This window comes from Polyodon spathula, chromosome 10 (genome assembly GCF_017654505.1).
Source record: "Polyodon spathula isolate WHYD16114869_AA chromosome 10, ASM1765450v1, whole genome shotgun sequence".
In the NCBI taxonomy this organism is placed as follows: Eukaryota; Metazoa; Chordata; class Actinopteri; order Acipenseriformes; family Polyodontidae; genus Polyodon; species Polyodon spathula.
The window spans coordinates 20761379-20773429 of NC_054543.1; the positions used below are offsets into that span (position 1 = coordinate 20761379).

The window sequence follows — 12051 nt, forward strand, 5'->3', positions numbered from 1 at the left end:
CAGAACAAACAGACATGCTTACAAATAAAATACTTGGATCCCAAATTAAATAGGCCTATATACTCTTCATCGTTGCATATAATGGTACTTTAAGTTCCCTGTCTGTGTATCTATTTTGTAATGGATAATATATACAGTGCCTATAGAAAGTCTACACCCACTTGAACTTTTTTCACATTTTGTTGTGTCAGTGCCTCAGAGTTTCATTCATTGAAATGAGGATTTTTTTTCCCACTTATCTACACACCATACTCCACACTGTTAAGGGGATTAAAAGTTTTTATTGAGAAAAAAAAATATATATTAAAAATACAAAACTAAAAGATCATAATTGGATAAGTCTCTACCCGTCCCTGAGTTAATACTTGGAGGAAGCACCTTTGGCAGCAATTACAGCTGTGAGTCTGTTGGGATAGGTCTCTACCAACTTTGCACACCTAGATTTGGCAATATTTGACCATTCTTTACAAAACTGTTCAAGCTCTGTTAAGTTCCTTGGGGAGCATTGATGGACAGCAGTCTTCAAGTCATACCAAAAACTTTCGATTGGATTTAGGTAGTTGGCATGCTGAAAGGTGAACTTCCGTTCCAGTTTCAGCTTTTTGCAGACAGCAGCAGGTTTTCCTCAATGACTTCTCTGTACTTTGCTCCGTTCATTTTCCCTTCTATCCTGACAAGTGCCCCCGTCCATGCCGATGAGAAACATCCCCATAACATGATGTTTCATAGTAGGGATGGTGTTCTATGGGTGATGCGCTGTGTTGGGTTTACGCCAAACATAACGCTTTGCATTTAGGCCAAAAAGTTCCATTTTAGTTTCGTCAGACCACAAAACTTTTTGCCACATGGCTACAGTGTCTCCTGAATGTTTTATTCCATACTTCAAACAGGATTCAAGGTGGGCTTTCAGGAGTAATGGCTTCCTTCTTGCCACCCTACCATACAGGCCAGATTTATGAAGTGCTTGGGTTGTTGTTGTCACATGCACACTTTGACCAGTTTTGACTAGAAAAGCCTGTAGCTCTTGCAAAGTTGCCATTGGCCTCTTGGTAGCGTCTCTGATCAGTCTCCTTCTTGCTCGGTCATCCAGTTCGGAGGGACGTCCTGATCTAGGCAGAGTCTTGGTGGTGCCATACACCTTCCACTTCTTAATAATCGTCTTGGCCGTACTCCAAAGGATATTTAAGGCCTTTGATATTTTTTATACCTTTGCTTTGAAATGCACTATCCAGCAGAGGGAACCTACAGGAACTGCTGAATTTTCCTGAAATCATGTGAATCACTACAATTTAACACAGGTGGAGGCCACGTAAGTTGGTGTGTGATTGTGCAGGTGATTGGTTACACCTGAGCTAATTTAGGATTGCTATTACAAGGAGGGTGGACACTTATCCAATCAAGCTATTTCAGTTTTTGTTTAATTAATTTTCTACAAATTCCTAGAATAATTTTTTAGAATATTGGAATTTGTGGGATAGGATGTGTAGATAAATAAAAAAAATAAAAAAAGACTATATAAGGCAACAAAAGGTGAACATTTTGAAAGGGGGTGTAGACTTTCTATAGGCACTGTGTGTGTGTGTGTGTGTGTGTGTATATATATATATATATATATATATATATATATATATATATATATATATATATATGTTTTGTCAAGGAAACTTCTCGAACGCCATAGAGTCCACACTAACTATTTCAAAAAATGTAATTAAAAAATCATGACCGGAGGAGATATACAAGAAGCTGTACTTCTTAAATTCTTCAGGCATTGTCTTTTGAGTTGGATTTGAAATGAATTTCAAATTTTCGGTTAGCACTCTTAAACAGAGCCTACAGACTGGAACCTCTTCTCTCTTCAGGCTATATTAATGGATCACAAGCATCCAGTCAAGACCAGAATGTACACTCAGAACAGCATGCAACCATACCCTCTGGAAGATGAAGAGTCTGAAAGTGACGAGTAACAGGAGCCATATATGTATGTTACTCCTCAGAATATCTATTCTGTTGTACAAAATAAAGCAGTGTGCTTTTGTGAATGTCCCATTTTAAATTTCTGTTTCTTAAATGTACCGTATCAATATGGTGTACCACTGAAGCATACCAAAGCTGTTTTTATTGCCCAGTGTTACAGCTGTTTTTGTTATTCTATACAAAATAAGTAGCCGGCAACCTTATAAAGCTGATGTTAATGTATTTATGGAAGTAATTTATTGCTGGGGGAAAAAAAAACAATTCAATTATTTTTGATTTTCTTAAAAGTTTGCCTATATTTTTAATTATATATTTGCAGGTATAAGTAATGTACATCTAATTTTGTGGCATTGTAAGTGAAAAGAAAAGCCTATACATTTTAATAACTGCTTAAATTCAGCTTAGTGTGGTCCACTGTTAATACATGATTTTCACTTGTGTTACATTTAAATAGGATCTCAACTGAGACTTGCACTCCCATTATAAACAATGGTTCATTACAATAAACATAAACAATGGTTCTGGTGGGGTATTATGGTATTTACTGCAAAACTGTTTTTTTATTGTTTCAGTTGTTCTAGTGAACAATTTAAACTAAAAACTACACACTGCTAGAGTATAATACTGTAGTAACATATTTTTGAACACCGAAGTTACATTACATTACAACTTTTACAGCTTTAGAACAGTTTGTGTATTTTTATACCCACCACATTACTAAACATGTTGTAGCTTTCATTTAGTTGAAGAATTATAGATAATACAATTATATTACTGTTGAACTGAAAAGGAATGCCAACCAAGGGTTTAAAATTGTAGTCCCTAAGAGGGTACATAGTCACTTCCTGTGCTGTAGGTGATTGTGTACCAGGAAGCTTGTTTGTTTTACTTCAATGCAGATTAGATTTGAGATTAACAACATGCCACTCGTTTTAAAGCAAGCTAGACATGGCAATAGTAAGGAAAGTTATTCTCCATTTCAATATTTAACATTTTCCATTTCATGACAAACCACATTCTGTTTTTATTTCCATTCTTATATAGCACACAATTTTATCAGAAACATACCTTGTTGACAGTCCACCTAGTTTACATGCATGTGTTTGTCAGGGGGAATACAAGCTTCCTCTTTTTTTTAAAAAAACAACTGTTTTAAAGTATTTCCTATTGTAAAAAAGATTAGTGAGTAAGCAACCAATGGATTACATGGAGATTGAAACTATACAAAAAATGCAGGAGTACAATGCTAATAATTTACTAATTGAAATAATCCACTGCATTTAGCCACACAAGCAAGCATTCAGAGTGGTAAAAAGTAGCTTAGAAAATATATCTATCTATCGTAGAAGGTTTTTCTTGCACTGAAGACAATGGGCACAAATAACGGAACTTACTTAGAAAGTAATGTCTTGTGAGAAGTGTTAACAAAACTTTTCTTTTTGTATATAAAAATATATATGTGCCTTCTTTCAACCTGTCAGCAGATGTTCTCTATGTAGTGGAGAAACGCTGTCCCTGAACAGTGGAGGGGTGAGGGTGTGCTTGTGTACTGTATTACATGTTGCTCTTTAGGCAAGGGCAATCCAGTAATAAATGTTTTCTGAGTACTTCAGTTCTGTGTTATGTGTTTTAAGTCTCTAAACTCACCCTATGTCTCCTGTTAGGGTTTTCATATTTCAATTTTAATGTCTGCTTAAGATTTTAAATGACAGCTCATTTATTTTACTCCCATTTTTCTCACTAATTGAGAAATGTCCAATTATGGTCCCTGGCTGCAGCAACTTCCCACAACAGCTCAGGAGAACAGAAGGTAGTGGGTGTTCTCTCTTCCAAGCCCAGGAGGTTCACAAGAGATGTTAGCGAGCTATTGGTCCTTGGAGGACAAAGGCCAGCACTGCAGTGGTCCTGTTTGAGCTTACTGGGTGCCGGGCCACTGTAGCGCAATGAGGACACTCAGTTCTTGTTTATTTTACCTCACTAACTTACTGGAGCGCCATAGCCAATGTGTAGCTCCAAGTGTGAACCTTCCCTACCTTATGACTAGCCCTGCACACCTCGCGATCATATCTGTTCCAGAAGAGCCATTCAGAAACCCCAGGATTAACATTTCATATCCTTTAAGAACTATCTTAAAAAAGAAATATAGAAGAATTGGTTAAAATATTTTCTGTTTACATTCAAGCTGAGGGAACACAAAGCGACTTTTTCAGGAACACTGGCCTGAAACCTGGCTCTAGGAGACCTAGTTTGAGGCAACTTCGCTATATCAAACCCGTCTTCCTTGGTGTGCCATCCAGTGGCTTGAAACTTAGGGCAGGATTTTCAAAATGTGAATCAGTGTTTAATCAAGAAATCCGTATGTAATGTTGATTTTGGCATTTTCAAGCGGTCGTTAGGACTTTCGTTATTAAATAATCATCCTAAAGTGATTTCCGAAATTGTTAATTTATGAAATAATGTTAATATCTTAACAAGCAATTTTTTTCGTGGCTATTTATTTAGTTTGAGTGGGAATTTAAAAGCCAATCCATGTTAATTGTCATAATTTATCAGGAGTTAATTTGGTCTTGGGAGAGGTTTTAATTAACGAAAGAGTACATACATTTAACAGACCGTGACTGTGACGCCGATGAAACAGAGAGTACAGGACTACAGATTATTTCTTACAGACTACCTAGATAATTCAACATTTGTAGTTATGAAAATATTTAAGCCTTTCCTGTACTTGTGGTTATGAATTAGATTTATTCACTTGTATTAACCATGTGTAACCTTACGGAACATTAGTTGTGTTGCTAAAATGATATACCGTTATTTGCACCCAGTATAATGTTACTACCAAGAAATTATCAATGCAACTATAGCATATTTGAATTCTGTATACTTACAGCTGACCTGTACTGTAGATTTTATTTGAATTATACAAGTGAAATCTTCATATAGATAACGGCATATTAGATAATACAATAAAGATTCCTTAGGTGATTGCGGATTTGTAACAGGCGTAGGGCACACAGACCCACTAGGAATGTGATCGAGATCGTTGACATGGAATTTGCCTAAACATATTTAAAGTTGTCAGACTCCCTGCACACTATGTGTAATATACACTTCAACCTTCACATTTGTATGCATATCAAATATTTTTATAATACTTTAAGTGTCCGGTAGCTAATTATGTTCAGTTTATTTATTACTGAGGCGAGCAAACAGTACCAGAGAAAATGCATGATTAGAGGAATTCACCATGCAATTAATTAAAAACAAACTGTGTATTGGGCAGGGAAGTCTACCGTAATTTTAAAAGCTTAATAAATATATAATGAAGTGTTACATACATGGTATACAGTGGCTCTCAAAAGTATTCATCCCCCCTTGGACTTTTCCACATTTTATTGTGTTACAATATGGAATCAAAATGGATTTAATTAGGAGTTTTTGCCACTGATCAACACAAAAAAAGTCCAAAATGTCAAAGTGAAAAATAAAATCTACAAATTGTTCTAAATTAATTACAAATATAAAACAGAAAATAATTGAATGCATACGTATCCACCCCCTTTGCTATGACAAACCTAAATAAGCTCTGGTGCAACCAATTGTCTTTAGAAGTCACTTAATTAATAGAATGGAGTCCACCTGTGTGCAATTAAGTTGTTTCACATGACTTCAGGTTAAATATACCTGTCTCTGGGGGGTCCCACAGTTGGTTAGTACATAGACAAAAGGAACATTGAAAGCAAATCTGGAATAAGGTTCTTCAAATGCACCAATCGGGTAGGATAGAAGAACATTTCCAAGGCATTGAATATCCCCCAGAGCACAGCAAAGTCCATTATTAAGAAATGGAGAGAATATGGCACAAATTGTGAATCTGTCTAGAACAGGCCATCCTCAAAAACTGAGTATCCGGGCGAGAAGGGCACTAGTCAGGGAGGCCACCAAGAGACCTATGGCAACTCTAAAGGAGTTACAGTCTTCCACGGCTGAGCTGGGAGACACTGTGCTTGTGGCAGCAATATCCCGAGTGCTTCACAAAACTGGCCTTTATGGGAGAGTGGCAAAAAGAAAGCCATTGTTGAAAAAAATTCACATCAAATCTCGGCTTGTTTGCCAGAAAGCATATGGGAGATTCTGACACCAAGTGGAAGATGATTCTATGGTCTGATGAGACCAAAATAAAGCTTTTTGGCCTCAATGCTAAGCGCTTTGTTTGACGCAAGCCTAACACCGCACATCATCCTGAGAACACCATCCCTGCCGTGAAGCATGGTGGTGGCAGCATCATGCTCTGGTGATGCTTCTCTGCAGCAGGACCTGGAAAGCTTGTGAAGACAGAGGGCAATATGGATGCAGCAAAGTACAGAGAAATCCAGGAGGAAAACCTGCAGAAGTCTGCAAGAGACCTGGGACTTGGGAGAAGATTCATCATCTAGCAGGACAATGACCCCAAACATACAGCCAAAGCCACACTGGAGTGGCTTAAAAACAAAAAGGTCAATGTCCTGGAATGGCCCAGTCAAAGCCCAAACCTCAATCCAATTGAGAATATGTGGAAATAGATAAAAATTGCTGCTTACCAAAGGTCCCCATCCAACTTGACGGAGCTTGAGCAATTTTGCAAAGAAGAATGGGCAAAAATTGCAGTGTCCAGATGTGCAAAGCTGGTAGAGACTTATCCAAATAGACTCATGGCTGTAATTGCTGCCAAATTTGCCTCTACCACATATTGACTCAAGGGGGTGAATACTTATGCAATCAATTATTTTCTGTTTTATATTTGTAATTAATTTAGCTAATTTAGACTTAATTTTTGGATTTTATTTTTCAATTTGACATTATGTACTTTTTTTGTGTTGATCAGTGGCAAAAACTCCTAATTAAATCCATTCTGATTCCATGTTGTAACAATAAAATGAGGAAAAGTCCAAGGCGGGTGAATACTTTTGAGAGCCACTGTACGTGTATAAAATAGCTAACAACTACAAAAACAAATGGCACTTTAAATGTATTTATTTATAGCTTACAATAGATACATACACACTAAAATACATACAAAAGCAGATGAAAATAAATACCAACCAATACACACTACCGGTTAAAAGTTTTAGAACGCCCCCATTTTTCCAGTTTTTATTGAAATTTAAGCAGTTCAAGTCCAGTGAATAACCTGAAATGGTACAAAGGTAAGCGGTAAACTGCCAGAGCTTAAAAAAAAAAGTTTAGGTTACCAAAAACTGAAAAATAATGTACATTTCAGAGTTATACAAAAAGGCTTTTTTCAGAGAACAAGTAATGGGTTAACAACTTACAGCTGTTCTGCATCAATGGAAGTAAATTAAGCCTTGAAAGTTGATGCTAACAATTCCTACAGGTGTCTGGTGTCCCTCTGTCTGTACAAAAGCAGAGTTGTAACAGACTGTGTTACTACACCCTCTTAAGCATTATTTGGACAGTATTGTACTGCAGGAAGTAGTATATTGCTGGCAGACACAAAGCCACAACAGAATCAGAAGACAAGTTTCTGAGAGTCAACAGCTTGCGTGATAGGCGGCTCACAGGGCAACAGCTTCAAACACAGCTTAACACTGGTCAAAGTAAGCAAGTCTCAGTTTCAACTGTGAAGAGAAGAGTTCGAGCTGCAGGTTTGACAGGTCGAGTGGCAGTAAGAAAGCCATTGCTAAGATGGCAAAATAAGAAAAAGAGGCTTGCCTGGGCCATGAAGCACCGCCAGTGGACTACTGAAGACAGGAAGAAGGTCTTATGGACCGATGAATCAAAATTTGAAATCTTCGGTTCATCATGCAGGGTTTTTGTACACCATCAAGTAGGCGAAAGGATGATTCCTCGGTGTGTGACACCAACTGTCAAACATGGAGGAGGAAGCGTGATGGTCTGGGGCTCTTTTGCTGGATCCAGAGTTGGCGACTTGCAGAGAGTGAGTGGCACCCTGAACCAAAACGGCTACCACAGCATTTTGCAGCGCCATGCAATACCCTCTGGTATACGCCTAGTTGGTCAGCGGTTCATCCTACAGCAAGATAATGACCCAAAACATACCTCCAGGCTATGTCAGAACTACCTTAGAAGAAAAGAATAAGACGGTAGGCTTCAAATCATGGAATGGCCAGCAGAGTCTCCAGACTTAAACCCCATCGAGCTGGTTTGGGATGAACTGGACAGAAGGGTGAAAGCAAAGCAACTTACAAGTGCAACACATTTGTGGGAACCTCTGCAGCAGTGTTGGGAAGAACTTTCTGAACAACATTTGATTTCCATTGTAGAAAGAATGTCACGAGTGTGTTCGGCTGTTATATCTGCAAAAGGTGGCTACTTTGATGAGTCAAAAATTTAGATTAAATTTTGTTAAACAAAACGATTCCATGATTTCTTTTTTTATCTTCAATTGTTTATTTGTTCTATGCTTTAATTTCAGAGTACATTGAGACATTAAACTGCGTAAATTTCAATAAAAACTGATAAAATTGAGGTTTTCTAAAACTTTTGATCGGTAGTGTTCATAGATGGCTTATGGTATTTTTTTTTCTTTTTTTTACCAACAAACAAAAGATTGCAAAATGCACATTAAAAGAGTTGTATATAGTAAGCTGTGGCAAAATAGTTCCACAAATGAGGGTAGATTGCTAGTGATGGGGGGTTATATATATTATATATATATATATATATTATATATATATATATATATATATATATATATTATATATATATATGTGTGTGCAAAGACTACACATTCTGATTTTTACCCACACAACAGATAATCGTAAATCAGCACTGTATATGTGAAGTTGTCTAGATAAATGTACATTCTGCATGATAAAATGCACAATATTAAATGAATTTTACAAATTGTACACAAAATAGTTATTCTCATTATTTATTTATTGTCTCCCTGTACAAAGTAGTTTCCATAACGGCGAGTTATGCTTTATCAGGTGATCCACTTGGGGACCATATGGGAACTTTTCAACAGCTTTCACTTGTTCAGGTATAATAATTTAACTTGATTGTGTTAAAGAAATCCACAGTAAAAATAAATAATTAAATAAAGTGTGCTTACTATAGCTTCAGTAAATCAAAATATACATATAGCATGATTAAAAGGCATTACACAATGGCTTTATTTAACTCTCTTTCTGTCTTTAAATGCCTTCATAAATTTAACATAATTGTGAATCTGGGCTTCTTTTTAATTGAGTCATTTTTTTTTTAAACAACACATTGGAAGAACCTAACATAAAATGTAAACTAGATGGCGATGGAACAAAACGGTGATTTAAAAAGAAAAAAAAAAAAACACTGAGACTAAAGATGTCCACATGAAAGGACTGCCACATAGTCATTGTGTCTGTCTCAGTTCTGGGTAATAATTAGTTGCCAGATGCTGGGATAATAGACACGTGTACTTCATGGCATTAACCAGTTTCCAGCTAGCAATGGCTTTTGATTACTCTTGTTACTACTGTAGAATATTAATGACATTTCCTTTTTTTGTCTATTTTGGTGCAGATGTAATCTCAATGCAATGTTTTAAAAGAGTACACTGTATACATTAGGAGTTCATAAATAATGTATAAAATGATCAGTGTCTCATGTTGAAACATCAAAAGGAGACTGATGAATAGGTCACTAGAGCAAGGGTTTTAAAATGTTTGGTCTAGGGGCCAAATGCATTAATTTATTACGGTGTTTTAGCTGCTTTTAGAAAGTACCAAATAATACAACAAAAAACTGATAAAGATAAATTATATTTTTTTGGAATGTATAAGCAGTGTTAGCATTAAATAATTTAACATGTTCTAGTTTATTTTTTAAACCAGTTGCACATATGGATAGTGCTGGAATAATTAAAATGTAATTATGAAAATAATATAAAATTACACTTGTTTAAAAACAACATTGTTACAACACAAGTAATGAGTTTGTTCTACACACCGTTGGTCAGGGGTTCATCCTACAGCAAGATAATGACCCAGAAAAAACCTTTTATTTCATGAGGCCTTTGTGACTTCAATATTTTTTTGGATTGGGCCTATGCATGCAGTGGGATCCATGTTTAATGTGGTGCCACAATTTGTTTTTAGTGCTTGCAGAATGGGGCAAACTCACTTACAGACAAAAGATATACTGACCTCTTTTCAACAAGTGGGAAAAAAAAAAAAAAAACACTACCCTTGTGCTAAACTGCAAGTCATTTTGTACAAAAGACCTGAGGTAACTCTAAAGATAGTCAGTGATAAGGCCAGCGGGTGTTACCACTAGTAAAAGCGCTTCCAACATACACAAATGCCCCAAGGAGGAAGGCTAATGAGAGCAATTGTTGGTCTTCCGAACCAGTGATCATTCAAGAGAGATGACGGCATCAGCAAGACAGGTCAGTATGCTGTACAGATGGTACAGCACTTTTGAGATACTTCATTTTAAAATGTTTTGCTTCGTTTTTCGGCTCCTTGGGAACTCTGATTCCATTATAGCCAAAAAGATTGGACAATTATAGCTGTTGTTCAAAAAGGTTTTAAAACTCCATAGTAAAATGCCTCATCACGTTTGATTGAATGCATATCTGAAAGAGAGTCCCAGCTATGGCTGCTTCATAAGATCTGGCTCTGCTGTTTTAACCTGGCCAGACAGGTTCAGGAAGTTTGTTTCATGTAAAAATTCAATTTTTACAGGAATATTCTTATATTGCTACTACTTTTGTTGAAATTTGTATTAAGTCAGGCTTTTTTCACCATTTAGGTTACATTGTGGTCCAACTGATCTAAACACCATTGTCTGTTTGGGCTCTAGAGATGGCTGTCAAGTTATTTTTTAGAAGGAACTGGAGTTTTAGGACCATGATGTAGCATTTTTTTTTTTTTATTATTAAAGGCATGGTACTATTCTGGAGGTGACATGCCAGCCCCTCTTCTTCCTTTACTGATTTACCCCAATCGTTTAAAAGCCATCCTTCAGTTGTGTAATTTCTCACTTCATTGGAGGGCCGAAAGGAAAGATCCTGGGCCACACCTAACCTATCATTCCCTTTATCATGCTGTTGCATCGCTCACTGAATTGACACATTTGTACCGATATGAAGATGCTTTAGACATGCTTGATTTAGAAGTACAGTAATCAGGTTTGTGCTATCAGGACTTTTAATTCAATTTGGTCTGATTTTTATTTTGGCATTTGCAGGAAGCTGCAATTTGAAAATAACTTTTTTTTTTTTATAAGGGAAGAGGTCTGCAGTTGAAAGCTTATGAAAAATGTTAAACCAGAAAATCAACTCAAGGCCACTGATCTATGGACAAAAGTCAGTTTCAGGTGAGATTAATGTTTATTTCAGCTGTTTACAGTAACACATGATTACATGATTTGTATTATTTTGTACAACATATTTTTTGCAAAATGCTAAACAGAAGGTAGCAATGCCAGACACAGTTAACATATCCTTTATAAATCAATAGAAACAGTGCAGGGTACATCTGTTAGGTTTAAGAATCACTGACATATTTGCAGCACAAACCAAACAACTATTTTTCAATTCCAATTCCTTTTTAAAATCAATTCCAATTCTGAATTGATTAAAAGGGAATTGGAATTGGGAGTTGAGAATTGATTTTCAAATGGAATTGGAACTGATAAAAATAATTGACCCCAACCCTGCATTGTACAAGCCTTTCTTACACTTTGAATACAGCTCCAAAACACCCAGTTAAGCAAATTAGTTAGCAGCAATATTGCTTAACAAGAACAGATGCTCTTTCTTTTCAAACGACTTTAACCTTTCTTGCATACAAAAATATTGCACACACTTTGAATATATAACAGTTAGTAATAGTAAATTAGCAGCCATATATACAGGTTATCGCACCCACTGTATTGCACAAAAACTGGATGCATTTCCATTTCGTTAATGCTTTCTGGGTTGGTCTGTAAGTATTCAGACCAACTGGAGGGTTCTCCCCAGACTGTCGCCCCCCGGCTAAAAAACGCAATCCGTCTGTCTTGCAGATGCTACTGTGCCTTTAACAATAAGGACTGATTGCACTTCTAGCAGACTAGTTCAGTTGC

General features: G+C 36.5%; 1 protein-coding gene across 1 annotated transcript in view; it reads left to right on the forward strand.

Annotated features, from left to right (window-relative positions):
- Positions 1-3786, forward strand: part of LOC121321510 (synaptic vesicular amine transporter-like) — a 36704-nt gene extending 32918 nt beyond the window's left edge. Inside the window, exon 16 of the mRNA XM_041260494.1 lies at positions 1863-3786. Within this exon, the coding sequence (XP_041116428.1) occupies positions 1863-1967 (105 nt within the window). The 3' untranslated portion in view covers positions 1968-3786. The remainder of the gene's footprint in view (positions 1-1862) is intronic.
- The last annotated feature ends 8265 nt before the right edge of the window (positions 3787-12051 follow it).